Raw genomic sequence first — 19,619 nt, 5'->3', positions numbered from 1 at the left:
TCTGCTTTCACCTGCCTAGTCTAAAGAGAGGAGTGCACCAACTGGTTACAAGAGAGGACAGGAAGAGAAAGGAGCCTTTGCTTGAGCGAGCTGAAAGAACAGACTGAAAAATGGATTCTAGGTTCTGGGCACAAAACTGGCTTTATTGCATGATTTTGCATACATATATATAACCTACACAGGCAGATGGGGCAGGAAACCAGCAAATAACAACGTGGGTGACTAAAGCCTGAAAGATGCCTTAGCTTGCCCTGCTGATGCTCACTGCAAGGACTTCTCAGGGTTAAGCATCCGAGCAGTTGTGTGGAAAGACTTAAGTTATGGATGAAAACAGATATACCAAGAGATGTGGATGAGGCAAAGGCTGAACCCTGACAGCAGAAGGGGGAGTGCAAACCCATAGCATTGCAGAGATCTTCATGGAGCTCTCTTCTAGGATGCTAGCCAAGAAGCTGCATCCTGGCACTGAGGCTGGCTGGGCAGCAAGAGCTGCACTCAGTAATGCCACTGTGTCTGGGAGAGCTTCTACAATGGCAGTGGTTTGCATTTACCCTTTTGGATGACTTCACTTAAAAATAAGCAACTGGTTTTGTTTCCAGCTGGGAATCCCAGCCTATGGACTGACAAGACTGCTCCGGGATGACCACAGGACCATTTCTAGGCAGTTAGGAGTCTGTGCTACTGTGAAAGCTAAACAGAAGTGTTATTTGCATGAATATTCACACTACTGCTCATAATTCAAGTGGGTTTAGTTCATATGCACAGGAACAGCCTAAACCAGTCCAGCCTGCATAGCCATTGCTGGGGAACTGCCAGCACTGCTCTCACATACCTGCTCCGGCTGAGAGCGAGCCTTACAGCATCACCTGCTGCAGAGGGGAGGGAGGGAGGTGGGGGCTATAAACAGGGACCAGCAGGTACTGAGTAAAGCCTTTTAACAAGAACCTCCTCCAAGTGACTGCAAGAGAAAGCAGCCCCCTCCCCATCCCACTGCACAAGTATGGGGCCAGGCACCGACCCACTGGGATGTGCAGAATAAATGCTGAGAACAAGCAATTGTGGTGTCTAAGGGAGGGGGCTACAAACCTGCTCTCACCTGCTAGGAGCCCAGGGCCACTGCAGCACCCAAAGGCCATCACAGCCCCTTCAAAGGATTGAATGGTCCTATCAGGTTCTAACAATTCGATCTTCAGGACAGGGGACATCCAAAGTGCTTCTTGGTATGGGCCAACCCCTCTGCAGAATGGGGAAAGCCTCCAGGACAGCACCTACACAATCCTTCTGGGGTCCTTCTAAACCTGCCCCTACAGCCTGACCTGAGAGGGGATATCTTTGAGCACTGTAAAAACAACTGAACCCCAACTAGGGGAAGGCCTCAAGCCTCTCTTCCCCCTTTCGTGCCACCACTTCCCACAAGCCTTGCCCCACTCACAACCCCACATGGTCACGGCTGCTTCAAGCATGGTGGTGGGAAGCCTCAGTGGGTGTTTGCATGGCTTTGTGCACAGATCTGTTGGCCAAGGGCTCACTTGGAGGGAGCCAGCGTTGCTCCCACCCTGCTTTGCTGCTCAGGGAAGGGAGGAGATGCTCCAAGGGACAACGCAGGGAGCTGGGACCAGCACTGGGATGCGAATCCCAGCCCAGGATGCCTGGGTCCCTGCTCTACCTGAGGTACCCAGAACATCCTGCATTGTCAGCTCCTGTCCCCACTCAGCAACCAGGAGCTGAAGAGCAAGGACAGGCACTGACAGCTTTTGCCCCTGGTCCCCATGCTGGAAGCCACACTGGCATCCAGCTCCCTCTGAGGAGCTCACTCCTCTGCACCTTTCTGGTCCCCTTGGTTAACCTGATACCAAAAAGCAGCCTTAAGCAAAGGTCTCATGCCTGCAGCCTCCCATGAGAGCCCCTAAGCCATGGGTCTGCACTCCAGTGCCTCGCTCCTCTCCCTGGCAGCTTCCAGCAAGACTTCCTGCCCACAACCTCTGGCTCCCCTTCTGTCTGGGGCTTCAGGGAGAGATGGAGATGGGAGAAGGAAGAACAAGTGTGGGGAAGGAGATAAGGCTTTGTGCTGAGGTCTTGCGTCAGTGAAATGCAGTGGCAGGAGGGTCCTCCTCTCCTCAGGACAGGTGGGTCATCACAGGCTTCTGCAAGGCACCAGAAGGAGAAACCTTAGCTCACCACTGTGCTCACACCACACCAGGAAACACTTCCTGCTGCCCCTGTATGGAGCAAGGAACTGCCCCATCCCATTGACCCACCCCAGCAGTGGGAACTCAAAGGTCTTGTTTGGTCCCCCCACCCTGGGACTTGGGACACACCAGACCTCATGGGCTGATACCCAGGCATGCCTGCCACCACTGTCCAACACCCAGAGCTGAGAGCTCACAGGCTCAAGGACAGCATGGGAGGGACAGATTGCACCAACTCCCATGTGGGCCCAGCCAGCAGCCCCCTGGGTGGCTTGGTTCGTACCGCAAAGAGCCTCTCCACTCTCCTGTTCTTCCCATTGGGGTTTCTCTGCGTCAGGGAGCCACGGTAAGCAGAGTTGCGGTCAAAGGAGTCGTCAAGACCTGTAGTGAGAAGAGACATGGGCAGCAGGTCCTCACCCACCTCAGAGGGTTCCTGTCACCCACCAAGTCACTGGGGTTTTACTATCCCGTGCTGCCAGGGGCTTTGGGTGCTCCATGGCACTTCCCTCTCCAGGTGGGAAGCACTTTCAACAATAAGGAAACAGAAGCTGCTGTTGAGGTTCCCAGAGCACCTTCAAGTGCTCAGCGGTCAAAACCTCTGCTCTGGAATCCCCCATGGACTGGCCAAAGCCCAGCACATGTGGAGCTCTCACCACTCGGACCTCTCCAGGTCTTTTCTCTGACACCAACTGCTCCAGCTGCACTTCTGCAAACACAACTTTGCAAGTCACTGTCCCACTGCTCAGGAGATGGAATCTCCACATTGCCCAGCCCAGGCAGAGGGGATTAGGTTTGCCTGGTGACATCCATCCTAATTGCACATCTCTCTATCTCCTTGTGGGGTTGATGTGTCACCCAGGCTGCCTTTATCTGCCTGTCCTTTGCAGGAAGCAGAGCAGATGACTCCTCTTCAGCATAAGAATGGACCCTTCCACCTACCATCCTCAGCCTGGGAAATAGCACTGTTAATTGTCTGCATGCGTGGGGAAAACAGGATTCATCCTCAGCATTAAAGGATCTTTCCTCCTTTCATCTTCCATTATCTGGAAAGAGACCCACTCTTTCTGTCTTTATGCTTACAAGGTGAGATAAGAGAGAAAAAGAAAAGTAATTTCCTCGTGGGTCTCATTGATATGGGTCAGGATGAAATCCTCCCAGTGGCTGCCCCTCACCACACAAGCTGTAGTGCCAAGTTTCAGCACTCCCAAGCTGCTGTTTGCCATAGGTGGGATGTGAGGGTTTCTTGCCCCCACCAGACACCAATGGATGGGCCAGCTGGATAACAGAGTCAAGGATACCTTCTCAGAGATGACCAAGGAAGAAATTGTTATCAGAAGAGGTGATGGGTTTAGGTGAGGCTTTGAGGTCTTACACAGGTGAAATCCCCCTGGATCTGGGGTGGCAGAGACCAGGCTGTATAGAAAGTCCTGGTTCCTGGAAGACTGAACCAACTCAGCCTGGCCTCTGCTCTCCTATCACCATCCCAATCCCCATCCTGACAGTTCCTGCCTCATTTCTAAATGGTCCACCACAGGTTTCTCCTCTCCTAACAGGAGGCCATGAATACAGGGAAAAAGATCCCCCAGTGCAGGGGGATGCAGAGAGAGAGGACAGAGCATCCCCCCCAAACCCAGCCCCATCCACCCACAGTTCCCCAGCTCCCATGGCAGAGCCTCAGTCCTTACCATGGATGTCAAGGGGACTGTTGAACTTCCTCCTGAACCCCTGCAGTCCAGGCATCGCCTGCAAGAGATGGGGAGCAGCCTGCTGTGGGCAATGGGATGGGAGGACAGAGGTCGCCTCTGAGGCCACTGCTCTGAAAGCAGCTCCCTGGACACCCCAGGTGTCTCCAGGCTGGATGCTGAGCTGCATGCACCACTAAACATGTACTCACTTGAATGTCATCCGAAGGCTCCCCGGGGCTGCTGCTGCTGGCACCAGAAGAGTGGAGGCAGGCAGCCTGCGGGCAGAGGAAGGCAGGGCTTTCTCTCTGGGTGCAGGGAGCAGACAACTTTGTTTTCCTTTGCATTTTCACCTCTTTATTTAGACTGGGCTGATCCCAAGGTAAGCAAAGGAAGCAGTGCCCTCCAGCAACCCCAGGAAAAGCACCAGTCCCAGATACAAAATCCTCCCTTGATGCATACAGGGAATCAGTGTTGTCCCCCATCCTTAGTGAGACACTTGCTCCCGGAGCCTTAGTGCAGAGTACCATGCAGCAGGGATGGAGCTGGGCACAGCAAGCAGGGGCTCAGCAAGCCACAGTGCCCAGTGGCAGCAGCAGTGATCTGTGCATCGCAGAGCTGGGATCTCTCATACGCACCCCTCCATGCTCACCTGCCCATTCACCTTCTTCTTTGCCTTCTCCACCGACTTCACTGTCAGCCCTGCAGCTGACAGAGCCGCGATCCGAGACTCGATGTCCGAAACCTTTGGAAGGAAGAAGACCATACAGGGGCTGGTTTGCTTTGTTTGCTGTCACTGGCTGGGCAAAGCAGCTCTCAGCCATGTCCTCACCTCGTTCTCTGCCTGTTGCACCTGAGCAGCTGCTGAGGCCACTTTATCCTCCAGCTCTGACAGCTCGGAGTCAGTCGTGCCGCTGTGCTGAGCCCCTTCTTCAAGCTCTTTCAGGGTGCTCTCAAGCTGGAAGGTCTTCTCAGCAGTCAGATACACCTGAAAGGGGAAAAGGACAACCAAACCCACACGCATTGCAGCATTAACCTCCCTGGAGCTCTCAGTGTCTCTGCAGCCCCAGACACAACAACTCTTGCCACTACTTGATTTCTTGCTTTCTACTTGCTTTCTTGCCTTGCAGCACAGGCCATATCAGCCAGCTGTGGCAGGGCTTTTCCTCTCATTTCCTCCCTTCCCCAGGCTTTTTGAGAGCAATTACTAACCAGGCAAAGTGGTAAAATGAACACAGGAAGGACCAAAACTTGGCGACCTACTCAAGAAGCATCATCATCTTTATGCCATGTGCTCAGAGGGGAGGCAGGCACCTGCAAACCAGTGCAGGCTGCCACATCCCATGGTGTCAGCAAGCTGGGAAGCTGATACACTGACATCCCACATCCACTCAGGCTGTGCTGCTGGGTTGCCTGGGAGTGCGGTCAGGGTGTGGGAGCTTGGCCCTGGGCTGTTCACCCACTTGCAAAGAACAGTTCGGCTCAGGAGCTGCTCTAATACACAGGAATGGTCCCAGCCAAAGCCCCAGCAAACATACATGACAACGGAGCCCAGCAGCCGTGGGGCAAACATGGAGCTGCTGACTGGGGGTGCATGGTGTATGGGAAGCAATGGGCTACCTTTGCTGCCTATGTAAGAAGGGCAAAAGGACCTATCCCAATAAAACCACAGGCTTTGCTGTCACTTGCCTCCTCCTGGGCTACTGCAAGGATGCAAGTCCAAGAGATGTTTGTGTGCAGTCACATAAGATGATCAGATGGGTTGTAGCCACTGTTGTGCTGACTGAATCCGAAATCTTGGTATTGCCAGTTCAAGTCCTGCTCCTCCAACCCTCACTGCTTTTCCTGGGCCAGGTATTGCTCAAGACTGCCTGGCAAGAGCTCCTGGTATACCCTGAAATACCAAGTATCCAACCCAACTCACACCACTGTGTCCCATAGGTCTCTCCCATGCCAGTGCAAGCCCTGAGGCCATAACAGATTGGAGACATTTATGGGTGCTGTTTGTGAAGCAGCTCAACCTGTGAGTCACAGGGACACAATTCGTTGTTGAGCCATCAAACTCTCCCTGTGCCTTCCGAGGTGTCAGGGTCTGGGAGCAGAGCATCAAGCTGTGACTCAGCCAGAGGCAGGAGGGAATGGCAGGTTGAGCATACACCTCCCAGGGCCATATCTACCCATCTCCTTATCCCAGACCTGCCACTGACAGCACTAAGCCCATAGTTCACATCCTTCCCAGCCCTATCCCCTCTTCTGGGAGAGGGGGAACCCTCAGACCCTTCATACAGACATTCCTCTTTCCCTGGAATGCTGCATTTGGTCAGAAACCAGTTTCTGAGCACACTCTGCTGCCAGCAGCTCACTGCTTTTATGTATAAGCTTTCCCCAGTAAGAGATGAGCCACAGTGTGTTATAAAACCTGGCTCCCCAGCATGTTTCTGGCAGCAAAACCAGACCACTCAGATGGAGATGCAAGTCTTTGCCCCATCCTTGAACTGTTTCTTTGGATCTTGGCAAGTGGCACTGTAGATGCAATCCATTTCCACAGGGAATCGATTCATATGGGTTTACCATAGCTAATTGCTGGTGCTTCAGTGCCACACGAACCCAGCAGGAGACTGCTCTAGATGTGAACTTATCACCTGCCTGAGCTCTTCAGCTCTGGACACAAGTCAGCATTGGCAAACAGGTAGGACATGCTATCCTTGCTCATGAAAGCCTTGATGAAACAGTGCTGGGCAGGAGCCAAAGTGAAGCAGGATGAAAGATTCTGCTGCAGCTGGAGCACAGGGCTGCAGAATCCTGCAAAGCAGCACTACAGCAAACTGAGGACTGTGCTTATCCTCCCTTCCTGGCACTCAGCTGGGGAACCCAGGAGCTGAGGCACAAGGGAAGCAACAAGACAGAGCACCTGCACTTGCTATTGTGCCACCCCCCTTGTAAAGAGAGCCCTGGCCACCATCAGGCAGGAGTGGACTCTAACCCCTGTGTTGTGCCCATCCTTTCAGTGCTGGCCTACCCACTAGTAGGCAACTTTGGGGGGTTTCCTCTGTATTCCCCCCTCCCTCCTTGCTGATGCCTTCCCTGCTTACAGAAACCTCTCATGAACCTTAGAACCTTACATTTTCTTCAAGCTCACGGTATGCTTCAGTCACCTCCTTCCCATCTCCCAGGCTGGGAGGATGCCCTGCGGGGAGCACACAGCCACCGTTGCACTGGCTCTCTCCATGCAACAACTCACACACCGCTTGCTCCGTGGCATTTATGGTTCTCAGCACTTTGACTGTGATTTCGCTCAAAGCCTGAGCTGATGATCTCTGTGAACGCCAGGAAGAGCCAAAGCAGAGGGGGGAGCAGGGAGAGAAATAAGGACATTATTTTAACACGGTGTGCACAACCAGGCAAGTCGGGCATCAGACCTTCAGGAGCTGTAGAAAGATGGAGAAGTGATAATTAAAGGGCTTATGCTGCTCCTGAAGGGCTTCCCACTGGAGATGGATGTGTGGCTAAAGCAGAGGTTTGATCTCAGCCCATCCTTGCTAGAGGATGGCTGTGGCAAAAGAAGCCATCTCCAAAGTCTTGGAAAAGAGGTTATCAAAGGATGTGTCTGTCACTCACCAGTGCTGTCTGACAGCAGCAGCACCCGGCCACCTGAAGGCCACTCAGTTACTCAACAGATAAGATCTAATTGCAGCATATTGCTTTCCACTTCAGCATGGATGCAAATAACTCCAATAACTCCTGGAGTTTGTGGCAAAGGAAGAAAAGAACAATTGTATTGTATTGCCACACTGCCAGAACTTGGGACTAATGCCCCTTTTGCCCACCCCAAGGAGCACTGATGGCAGTAATGCCCCTAAAGTGCTGCCTTTTGCTTGCTAAGGCATTAAACAAATGTAAAAACAGAGAGAAGAAACTCATGATCTCTCTCTCAACTGATAATTCCCTAGAAACCAAGGAGATGGGGTGATACATGTCCTGGCAATGCACAGTGGTGTTTACAACTGCACGTATTTCCAGGCAGGCTGTCCCACACAGCACAGCTGGTATTTTTATCACTTTATGGTCCTTCTTGGCACAGCCGAGTATTTCCCGTTTTCCATTAGGACCATGTGCTTTCATTGTGGTGTTCCCTGCTCTGATGACTTCCTCCTGACTGGAGTGGAGATGCACATAAACCCAGACTCAGAATCACGCAGAATCCAAACCTGGATCTATTATAAGGAAAACTGCTGTTAAAATCACATCCATGCTGACACAGCCTTTAAGCAAGGCTGGTTCATCTACGTCACTGCTGGCATTTCAAAAGCATTTTCAGTGTTACAATGAAGCAAAAACCTGAATTTTGTTTAATTTCTTAGATTTGGTTCCACTTGAGCTGTTGCAACCTAGCTGGGGTCCTCTTTGCTTAGGAGCTGTCATATATTGCTCCTCTGCTACCTTCCTGACTAGAGTCCATAACTACATCTGTATCTTCCATGCTTCATAGATGGGTTTTGGTCAAAGAAAGTAGCAAATCTGGAGAATCCAGGCTTCATTTTAAAGAATCAGAAGCTTACACAGGTACCCCAGTAACATCTCCCTATTCCTCTCTGCAGGTCAGGGTGAAACTCCATCTGCTGCAGATCAGCAGCTCACTCAGGAATGAAGTTATCTTGGCTTGGGAAGTTACCACTTATCTCCTATGCTGCAGCTAACTGGAAATGGCTATTAAGAAGATGGACATTGCTCAACACATGAAGGGTAGCGAAATCCGGCTGCAGCAATCACCTAGAAGTAGCTGTCAGGAAAAAGGGGGCATTCAAGGAGGTTTTTCAGTAAGGATACAGTGCACTGGTGATCCAGTGGCAGAAAGGGAACAACAAATGGTATCCAAACCATGAAGTAAGCCACCCTGGGAAGAGCTGTGTGCTCTGATCCTGAGCTTTTACAGGGAACTATGCAAAGACTCATAGAATGGTTTGCACTGGAAAGGACCATTAGATCATGCAGTTCCAATCCCCTGCACAGGCAGGGACACCTTCCACTGGGCCAGGTTGTTCCAAGCCCCTGTGTCCAACCTGGCCTTGAACACTGCCAGGGATGGGGCAGCCTCAGCTTCTCTGGGCACCCTGTGCCAGCGCCTCAGCACCTTCACAGGGGAAACCTTCTGCCTTATCTCCAACCTGAACTTCCCCTGTTTCAGTCTGAACCCATCACCCCTTGTCCTGTCCCTGCAGTCCCTGATGAAGAGTCCCTCTCCAGTATCCTTGTAGCCCTGTTCAGACACTGGGAGCTGCTCTGAGGTCTCCTGCATACCTGACACAGACTCACTAAATGCACAAGGTGTGCACAGGCAGCCACACATCCAAGCAGCCAGGTTTTGCCAAGTGAGACTAAGCAACAAAAGCCCATTAAAGAGAGGCCTTGTGGCACCATGGAAGTCTCTGCAACCTCAGATGAAAGGAGCTTTGCAGGAGAGGAGAGAGGTAGCGCTCCAGTGACGGATGTGGCAGAGCAAACACACAAATCCTCCACCCACAGCCAAGGCAGAAGGGAGGGATGAACAAATAAGCCATTAGAGACCTAACAAGGAACACTGACCTCTCCTTTCTGTGCTAATGGAGCATCTCAGGAGGCTCTACACAGCTGGAGAGACGCAAACCTCCCTGAGTCACCTGGGCTGGATTGCTCATCCCCAGGGCTGTCACCCTGGAGGATGACACCCATCCGCACCACACACTGGGTGAGGTGAGGGCGAAGCCGACCAGCTCCTCTGCTGCTCATGCTCTCAGGCCATGGAAGCAATTCCCCATGTGAGGCTATGCACAAACCAATGCCTGTCCAGCCATGCTGCAGGGATAGGCAGGGGAAAGCAGACCTCCAAAATACAGACAGCAAGAGGGGATAAATCAGAGCTGTGCTGGGCCATAGAGGGGAGGGATCTCCTGGTGTAATGTGAATGGGACTGGATGAAAGCAGTGATGCCTCCTCCTCTCCCTGGCCATGTCCCCAAAGATCACCCACTGAATAGGGGACAGGAGCCAGCACACTGCTGAAGTAGAGGAGATGCAGGGAGGAAACAGGACCAGGGATATGGGGTCTCAGGAGCACTGAGAGGCCTGGAAGAGACATTTCAAGTTGTAGCAGGTGCCTGACAAAGGCTGCCAGTACTAAATGACAAAGCTCTTCTCCCACTCCAGGACCCTGTTCTTCACAGTGATATTCAGATCCTGAGACAGCTCTTCTAAACAGATGTGGAGGTTGTGTACCTCTCCAAGGTAGGCAGCAGCCCGCAAGACCTCTAAGAGACTTTACTTTTGACTCTTGGATGAGACTAGAGAGCAGGGAAAGGTCCAGATCCAACACCCTAGCACTGCTCTAACTCTTGATGCTTTGTTAAAGCAAGCAGCTAAGCCAGACACAGCACAGCCCTGGGAGGCATTGAGGTGGATGTGTGGGACAGAAAAGTTGCATTATCACAGTGTGAACCATAAACCACTATAAGCAGAAGGAACCACAGATGTAGCCTAGAATGGTGTGGGTAGGAGGACACAGATTACCTTTCGAGCATCTCTGGCCATGTCATCACAGGAGGGACTCATCTCTGGTTTCTTTGCTCTCTTCTTCTCTTCACAATCCTCTTCTTCAGAAGAGACTTCCTTGTCACTGATATTACTGGCTAACTCCTCCAGCTTCCTCTTCAACTCCTCCTCCTCTGCATCAGGATCAAGCTGTGAGTCTGGGGCTGGAGACTGAGGGAGCAGAAGAAGGGAGGTGGATAAAGGTCTCCTGTGTTGGACAATGGGGCATGCCCAGGTCCAGATGCACTCCCCACAGCTGGCCAGAAGAGGAACGTGGGGAGTGCAGCCATTGATGGACTTTACAAACAGAGTTGTGTCCCAGCTCCAGCTGAGGAGCACAAATCCTTGATCTGAAGGACCTTCCCCCCCAACTTACTTGTTTTTCCCTGTGTAAAACTGCATTTGCCTGCTCCCCCCACCCCTCAAAAAACAAGATATACCCAGGGGATCTGGGGCCCAAAATCTCCAGGTTTTCATTAGGAATCATGGTGTGGCTGGTGGCTGCAAGGGCAGAGATCACAGCAACCCAAAGACATGGTCCACCAGGGTGAGGGAGGAAGCCACATGAACTGCTGCTCCCCAGGGTAGCTTTGAGAGCCTTTACGTAATCTTATTTGTCATGAGAACAGATGCAGCAAACTTTCCTGTAGGACAGAAGGCACAGTTCCACTCAACCCTGTTATTAGGTGCAATTCCTGATACCAGGAGAATCCTATTAAACCTCCAGATGCTGTAAGGGATCTATAGAAGTTACTGAACTTGCTGTCCCTTGCATGAAGACAGGAATACAATTATCCATGTCATCCTGATGGGTTTTTGTCTAAGCTGCTCTTACCAATACTGAACAATGGCATCTGCAGCAGGCAATCTTTCTCCCAGGCAACCTACTCTCAGGCTCTGCTATCGTTTCTGCTAGAAAGCTTTGCTTAACCTCAACCTCTCCTGCAGCACTTTAAGACCCATTGCCTCTACCCCGATATGCCCTAGACATGGGAATAAAGCACAGGAACCTGCAAATGTGCACATCTCCTCCTCCCTTGGTCAGATTTACTGACAGAAACACTGAATGACTGCAAACATGTCCATCCCCATCACAGACTTCAGAATAAAGAAGACATTGCACTGTTTTGTCTATGCCTAGGGGACTTCTGTAATTATCACTGTCTTTTCTATTGAGCCATCACCTGCCAGAGCAGCTCATGGTGATGGCTTCACACAAAGGAAGAGTGCATAGCTTAAAATTAGAAACCCCAAATCAATGTTAAATGACCTAAGGATTCTCAGATTCTACACTGCTGCCCAGCTCTTCCAAACTTGATGACATGGTAAGACAAGGGCAACTCAGAAGAGAATCAGAAATCCTTCTTGACTCAGATCTCATTGACAACTACCAGGTGACTTCCTCATATGTCCTAATTGAGTCTCCCATGATTTCAAATGAGCTGTCACAGCTCTGAGGATGTACCAACACCCACTTGACAGTACTCCTGCAATCAGCATTGCATAGAGTATCAACCTGAAACCCCATCTTCCTTGTGCAGAATGGGCAAGCAAGGCACTACCTTGCACAGGGGCCTAAAGATTAAGCTTGCCTCTGGTTCTGTCCTGCCATGCAATGTTTTCTAAGGCACTCCATCACCTGAAACTATAGAAGAGCCTCCAAAGCCAACCCAGGATTAAACTTGACCAACCTGGGTCATTTTGTCTACCTGCTTTCTCCCTGCAATGCTTCAGAGAAACCCCTCCAATGACAAGGGCCCAGCACAGCCCATGTTCTCTCCCTGCAGATGCCCTGGCTTTGCCCGGTTACCTCCTCAGAGCTCACCAGGATCTTTTCCTCCAAGCGGTTCAGCACACGTTCGATTGCGGACATGCGTTTGTTGAGCTCATGGATCTAGAGAAAGGAGAGATAGAGCAGAGGAGAACAGCCCAGCCACCACTGCAGCAGTGAGGAAACAGTGCAACCAGCAGAAGCAAGCAAGCAGCAAGACACTGCCACCGTGGGCTGAGCTAAAAGACATTAACAGTTGCTGTCTTTAAAACCAGCCCTGGCTACACTGATGGTGCACAGCCTCCCCTCACATCTGGAAAGCTCAAAGTGATGCTAAGTACCCAGCACATCTCAATCCCACCAAAGCATTGAGATAGCTTTGATTCAGTGAACAAGCCCACTGTGTACCTTGTCCAGGCAAAAGCATCAGACTGTAACAAAGCCATCTATCCTGTTATCATTCACACACTGCCCCAAATTCAAGTCAACACAGTTTTCACTCACTATGAACACTTTCTTCAGGCAGCTACTACCTCATCATCCCCTGGCCAAAACAGCACTGGGAAGGAAGAGGGAATGAGTAAAAAATTCCCATAGAAATAATAACCCTGAAAGCTTTCCCAGCACACTGCAATTTTCTGACTTTTCCATGCATGGATTTACTGAGATGCTTGTCTCTCTCCTCCCTCACTCTTCCCATGAAAAATGGGGCATGAAGAGGAAAGTAGAGAAGAGAACAGACAAAACCCTGAAAACCAAGAAGCACCGTCTGTGCACAAGAGCCAAGACAAATTGCTGTGGTTAAACCACTGCAAACATCAAAGGAAGCTTTTTCCTCCGTTTTAGAAGTGGAAGTTTTGATTTCTTTGGGGAAAAAAAACCCCACAATAAATGTCTTTCTTCTTTGATCCAAACAAATGAATTACAAATGATGAGGAATACTGCCCATCTTTTAACATGAACTCCCACATCACTGTGGTCCTGAGTGCCTGCCTCCCACTGAAGCAAATGCGGTAAGTAAATGAAGTAACAAAGAGATGAGAGGACTTGGCTTTGTTTTTGTAACACTTCCATCCTCTCACTCAGTTTTTGTGCTTGTGTTCGATTAATCAGATCCTCACAACAGCCTGGAGAGATCACATCTGCTTTAGGGAAGACGAACATAAACCCCTGACACTCTGGAGAGCAGGATGCTGTAATTACCATCCCTAACTGAATGAATCTTTAAGCAGCATTAAACCCACAGGCAGGAAGCAACCAAATCTGTCTCTAAGTGGTTTCTCAGTACTGTTGAAGGCCTGACTCTTGCTTTGCTCCCAGTGACAATGAGTGATGAGCTGAACACAGGCACTACCCTGTCTCCATAATGCAGAGGCTGGGAGAGGTCAGAGCATAATGCATGCTCTGCTGTTGATGGGCTATACAAGGGTAGGAGCTGAAGAGCTGTCTTTTGTTCGGCCTCCTAAGTAAAGCTGGTTTTAATGCATGGTGGTCACACTGTTAGTGTGCATCTCTGTTGGGCTGGGCTGCCCTGCACTGTTCTCTGTGTGACAAAGGCTTGCAAATGCTGCTCTGTAGTCAAACACTTGAAGTGAAGAAACTTAAACCAGGACCCATAAGGAAGCCATCAGGGCAAACTGTCACTTGCTGCTGAGGAGGGAAGACAGGCTACACCAGCAGAGGTGCTGCCTTCTGTGTCTTGTCAAGCACAAGACCTTGAACAGAAGCTTAGTGTAAAGAAAGGAACCAGACAGCACCAAAGCTTTGGGAATCCACAACCACTGAGCTCCCTTGAGGTACAGCAGAGGGATTTTCAGGGAGAAACTTGATAAATTGGCTCTATTCCTTGTGGCTTGATGCTGTTCTTACCTGGCTAAAGACCTAAAAGCAGAGACCTACCTACACGGTTGCCAGCTCAGGGCTTCTCTTCATGTCCTGTCAGATTTAAGAGCTTTAGTAAATAGTGGTGGGGATTTTTTCAGTGTTGTTCTGGCACCTTGAGCTCCTGGAGTCACAGGGCCAGGGAGCAGCCTCTGCCTTTGATACTGGAGAAGCTATGCTCCTTGTTTGGGACTGGACAATGTATCTGCTCCAGGATGAAAGCAAAAGCAATTTTCAGACCAAACAGGTTTTGACAAACTTGCACCTAATGCAGTTTTCATCTGTGGAGTCAAAGTGATGCAGGACAAAGAACTGAGCCCTCCACCTCTTGGAACCTTTAGATGCCAATAAGATGTCTACCAGGAAAACATCACTTTTGAAGGGCAGCTATGGGGTTCAGTAGAGGGTTAACAGGAGTTAACTTCTGGACCCTACACCCCACAAGCCAACATCTTGAATTGCCATAGGGCACAGCCTCCGAGAAGTGTAGCACTAGGGTGCCCAGTCGTACTCAGCCACCCTTGCTGTCCCATCAGGGGCTGGCATACCCCAGGAGCTAAGTAACATATCCTGGAAGTGCCTGTAAGCAATTCAAAAGCCACCACTTCACTGTTCAGGACAATGTAGCTGCTCCTTGCTGCCCCAAATCCCTCCTGGTCTGTCTCTGCCCTCCTGACAGCCTCAGACCCTCCACCTCCTCCAGTGTCAGCACCAGGGGACAGACCACAGCTTCTTCCGAACTTCTTCCAGCTTTGCAGATACCACAGAGCTGTCCAGCACTGAAACCTGGATGTTCTTGTCTTCTTGCTTCTTAGGGCTTGTACCTGGTTTCTCCTTGGCCAACAGTGACAGCAATGCACGTAGGCATCATGCTGAAGTTAATGGCCCAGCACAGAGGCAGGTCTCTTCCTGCTGGGCAAGGAGAAGGCTCAGAGGATGGTTGCTAGCCGTAAACACATCAGCAGCACAAAGGGCAGGAAGGATAAAAAGCTATTTAAGCTAATGAATGATGTTGGCATAAGAGAAAATGAGCTTAAATTGGGAGTGAGAAGATGCCTTGTAACCATTAGAGTGATGAGGCTTGACAGCAGCCTTCGTGCTGGTGTGATGGAGCAAGCCACCGGATCACACCGGAGCACCCTGAGGAGGAGCTTGCCCTGCTGACAGAGGAAGTTACCTGAAGCATTGGCAGGAATTTGACCCCATTTCCCCACTGCAAAGCATGGTACGAATTGCATGTCTAATGTACCATGGTGTCATTAAGGATACCCAGTCCAGGGCTCTCCCATTTACTGCTGACTAAAAAAGGAATGACAATGAGAAGTAAAAGGCAAAGGAAAGGTTTCCTTAACACAGGCAGATGAAGCGTTGCTGAGTGATGGTTGTGGCTACAGATCTCCCCGCTCCATACACAAAGAGGGGTCCAGGATGTGCAAAGTCACTGCTGTGCACAGAGACAGGTGCTGTCTTTCTCTGTGTGTATCTGCATTCAAACACCACCCTGCGTTTTGCTGCTCAAGGTCTGAGGAATGCTCTACCATCTCTCACCACCCGCCACCATTCACAAAGGTGGCATCAGGAACTGCAAGTCCTTGTCTGACAACTAAAACACAAGCTTACAGCCTTTTTGACACCCTTCTCTAGACTGCTCCCCCTATTATCATAATTCAGAAGGCTAATGTGACAGGTTGTCCTGACCCAGTCCTATCAGGGCAGGAACACTGCATCTTGCAAAGGAAGAACAGGATCTTGATGCTTATCAAATATCCTTCTCCAAACCTCTGTCGGATCATAAAGCAACAGTCATTCAATTAAAGAAAGCCTTTTTGGGGACACAGGAAACTAAAGGTAACTTGCAGAGCAATAAGGACAAGCTTAAAAATGAACAGGAATGAAGGAAGGCTCCAGGCATCATGGGCAGAATGAGGCACAAACCAGTGCCTGATTTTCTCTTTGCTGTGACTGTCAAAGTGGAAGGGCTGGAAGAAGAACATGGGAGGGGAAGCACAGAGCTCCAGTGTACTTATGAAGAGAAGGAGAGATCTTGAGTCTACAGAGACCTGGGACCCACTCTGCTCCCTCTTGGATCTGTACATGTAACACTCGGTTACCAAACCACCCCTGCACAGAAGGGACAGGGGCTGTGTGGATACTGAGGGCACTCCAGCTTTCCTGCTCATGCTGCACATCCATGCTGGATGGGAGCTTACCATGGGTGCACCCCAGTTTGCCATCACTGCTTCTTGTCTCCTCTGAACCATCCTGCACCTTGCAGGTAACAAGCACTGTTCATGGTAAGAGAAGCTTGGCCACAGGCTGGTTCAGTGGGTGTTTGGTACCTGGCTCCCAGAGTGGCTGGCATTCTCCTGGGAAGAGGCTCTGTTACGTCGCTTCATGTGATGGGGAGGGTAGGCTGGGAACTGGGCTTCCTTCATGTCCTCATCAGAGGTGTCCATGTCTGCAGAGTACCGGGATCGGGGCTGCTCGCTCCAGGGGCTGCCTTTGGAAGGAGAAGAGGAGGCTTCAACACAAAGTTACAACAAACTCATACCCTTGAGTTCCTTCCTGGAGATTGGCCCCAGCTGTAAACAGGCAAACAGCAAGGAACATCTCCAGATCACACCTTCTATGCTTCGGCAGGAGATGCTTCTCTGGGAGACACCAAGGTCAAAGATGGCTATGCTGGACCAGGCTGTAGCTCCACTCACTGCAGCCACACAGCACTGCTGAGTTAGCAGTAGGCACAAGGGGGATCATCCTTGCTCTCTCATGCCCCAGACAATCACGTCCCCCAGTAAAAACTGCTATTGCCCTCCCAGTTTTGTTGAAGCCCAGGTCTGGACACTGCCCTTCATACACTGGGTGGTGGAAGATGTTTAGCTCAGGCCAGAGGTACCAATCTAGGATGGAGCATTTTAAAAAGAGTGGAAAGTCTTATTCTTAAAGGAGAATTTCAAATGAGACAAAACCAATGACATAAAATGGAATGAACAAGCCAATGGGCCCTGCTGCTGCTGTGTCACTCCAATGGAGCTTGGAGTGGACATTTACAAAGCACGCAGTAAGGTTTACCCAGAATTTCCTGCTCCCTTGAAAATACGGCAGAGGCACTGGAGACCCAGAAGGTTATATCCTACAGCTGCACGTGTCCTGGGTCTGCTCTCACAGCAGGGAATGGCATATTCTGCCCTGTTATTTGCTAGGGTATTTCATTCAGCCGGACAGTGCACCCTGTCCAGCTACACGGATGCTACTTAGCAATTCCCAGTGCTTGCCACCAGTCACTCTCCAGTCTTACTGCAGCTCAAGTCCCCTTAAGACTACATTTTATGCACCTGCACCATCCTTTGGCAAGAAGCTGAACTCATCAACTGCTGCCCTCAGGAGGAAACATATCCCATTGTTTCTAGTAGTGTCCATTTAAATATGTCTAGTTTCTACCCTGGACAAGAGCAGTGGCTGTGAGAAGGACAGACACCTTAAGCAAGGCCCCTCAGACTTGGTGAAATGAGTTTGTTGGGAACCAGACGTTTGTTCCCATTACAACCGAATTGCTTCAGCCACAACATATTTGGTCACAGGGTTTTTCATGGCTTGGAGGTTTTGGGTTTTTTTTAACAACATCAAGGACATTTTCATTCTGTTCCACCTCTTGCAGCCACTTGTCCTCAAAGGACTCAGGAGAAGCCTGTCCAGGGACACCTACCATTCCTTTCCAGGCTCCTTCTGCGGGAGTTGACAGTGAGCCGAACCTCTGTGCTGAAGTGCTGCTCTGGAGCGATCCTGCCTGGTCCCTCCTCCTGCACGATGTGGTGGAACACCAGATCCGCATCTGTGATCCTGGACTCCTGGGAGGCATCTTCAGCTGGGATGGGGAAATCTGGGAAAGACTGAGATGAGGATTGCAGATTAGCAGCTGCCTCTCTCTCCTGACCTTCAGGAACCACTCCTCCCTTTGTCCTCCAACACCTGCATGGACTGAGCTTTCATAATGGCTTTTCCTAATAATCCGGTTTAAAGACTGCTTCCCTTTACTGATGAGCCCTGAGCAATGCTCCTCATCACTGCCAGGGGGCAGTGCGAAGTTTTACAAGCACCAGATACGTCTGGGCTCAAAAACTCTGGTCTTTTGAAACTCAATGTCCGGATTCAATCACCCCCTGCCCCTCAAATACTCTGCAACTGATAAACGTGATCCAGATGATCTAGAGCCCAGCCCTCCTTAGACTCACATTGATTTTGCTACATAAAGATAGGATTACATAAAGAAAGAGTGAATCTAACTGTCTGCCCCAAATTCTTATCAATTTGTGTGGAACTGTGTGGATTGCTTTTCTTTTTTAAGCCCATGTTATGCATCTCAGCACATCCCAGTAAAGGATAAAGCATTACAGCATCATGAGAAGGAAGAAGGAGCTATAACGTTTTAAAAGTGAAATTTCATCAGGAAAGGAAAAGAGGAGCAGCCCAAAAAGCTTGATCTGAAGCACCTCAGGCTGGAAGACCTTTTGCCACATGCAAGGCAGCCCTGTCTGTGTTCCTCCCAGCGCTGGAAGGTGGGGACGCTGACCCCCGGCCCTTGGTGGGATCCTGGGGTGCAGCTTACTGCTGGAGCTGTCTGTGTTAAAGATCATCCAGTTCCAAACCCCCTGCCATGGGCAGGGAGATTGTTTAGTAGACTAGGTTGCTCCAAGCCACAGCCAACCTGGCCAAACTTCCTCACCTTTAATGCAATAAACAAACTCCTCATCTCTACGACCCACAGTACTGAACCTCCAAAAGCTTGCTGGCAACCAGGGTGTCACAGCCTTGGGATAACACAAGGAAAAGCATTGTCTACAGAGGGCAAAGAAATCTGCAGGGAAAAGGCCAGAAAACCTCTTCTATCTCATCTTACCCTCATCCTTGGCTCAGTCAGATGCTCTACTCCTGACTCAGCCTGAGGCGAAGGACTTCAAATGGACAAAGAGCTATGGGAAGCAAGGACTGGCACCACTGCCTCTCAACACCAGCTGAAGAACAGGGTAGCAGAGGTAGCAAGGAGAAGAAAGAAGAGGTGAAAGGAAACCCCCAGCACTCTCCCAGTACCTGGAAAGCATCCGGGCTGCTGGCTGCTGGAGAGAGCTGTGCAGACTGGCGACGAGACTGAGCAGAATAGTCGGAGTCCAGCTCAAAATCAAAGGGATGCACAGAGAGCAGGCGCTTTGTCTTGCACATCTTAGTGTGGGAAGTGCAAGAAAGGAGAATTCAGCATAAACCACAGTTGACCTCGAAAGGAAGTGGAAGGGGGGTCCTTGTCCCACAAGTGTGCCCCAGTCTGCAGAGCATCAAGCAAGGATCCTGCTTTCTGCAGAGGCACTTTGGGTCTGACACTGTCCAGCTGGCAGGGAGGCAGGCTTATAGGGCAGCCTGAGCTTGTGCAGGAGTCAAGGGAAAGTGGGCTCCTGACTTCTCATCCCTGGCTCAGGACTGCTGCCATGAGCAGACAGTAAGAAGCTCTCTCCTGGTTTATAAAGGTACTGAAGGAAAGCTG

General features: G+C 50.5%; 1 protein-coding gene across 15 annotated transcripts in view; it reads right to left on the bottom strand.

The window, feature by feature from the left end:
* Window positions 1-118: 118 nt before the first annotated feature.
* The window catches only part of MLPH (melanophilin), a 28,427-nt gene continuing 8,926 nt past the window's right edge, over window positions 119-19,619 (bottom strand). The window contains exons 6-17 of one of the 15 annotated variants that reach the window (XM_034065828.1): window positions 19,175-19,303; window positions 17,793-17,976; window positions 16,426-16,586; window positions 12,245-12,328; window positions 10,414-10,605; window positions 6,994-7,188; window positions 4,704-4,859; window positions 4,524-4,616; window positions 4,084-4,179; window positions 3,875-3,956; window positions 2,473-2,570; window positions 123-2,144 (exon numbers count right to left, since the gene is read on the bottom strand). In XM_034065828.1, coding sequence (XP_033921719.1) covers window positions 2,118-2,144; window positions 2,473-2,570; window positions 3,875-3,956; window positions 4,084-4,179; window positions 4,524-4,616; window positions 4,704-4,859; window positions 6,994-7,188; window positions 10,414-10,605; window positions 12,245-12,328; window positions 16,426-16,586; window positions 17,793-17,976; window positions 19,175-19,303 — 1,497 coding nt within the window. In that variant the 3' untranslated portion in view covers window positions 123-2,117. Of the gene's footprint in view, window positions 2,145-2,472; window positions 2,571-3,874; window positions 3,957-4,083; window positions 4,180-4,523; window positions 4,617-4,703; window positions 4,860-6,993; window positions 7,189-10,413; window positions 10,606-12,244; window positions 12,329-16,425; window positions 16,587-17,792; window positions 17,977-19,174; window positions 19,304-19,619 lie in introns of all 15 variants that reach the window. The other 14 variants (XM_034065829.1, XM_034065832.1, XM_034065830.1 and 11 more) reach the window with 14 other exon arrangements.

Source organism: Melopsittacus undulatus, chromosome 8 (assembly GCF_012275295.1).
Source record: "Melopsittacus undulatus isolate bMelUnd1 chromosome 8, bMelUnd1.mat.Z, whole genome shotgun sequence".
NCBI classification, from domain to species: domain Eukaryota; kingdom Metazoa; phylum Chordata; class Aves; order Psittaciformes; family Psittaculidae; genus Melopsittacus; species Melopsittacus undulatus.
The sequence above is the reverse complement of the archived record's forward strand: the minus strand, read 5'-3'. Positions and strand labels throughout refer to the sequence as shown.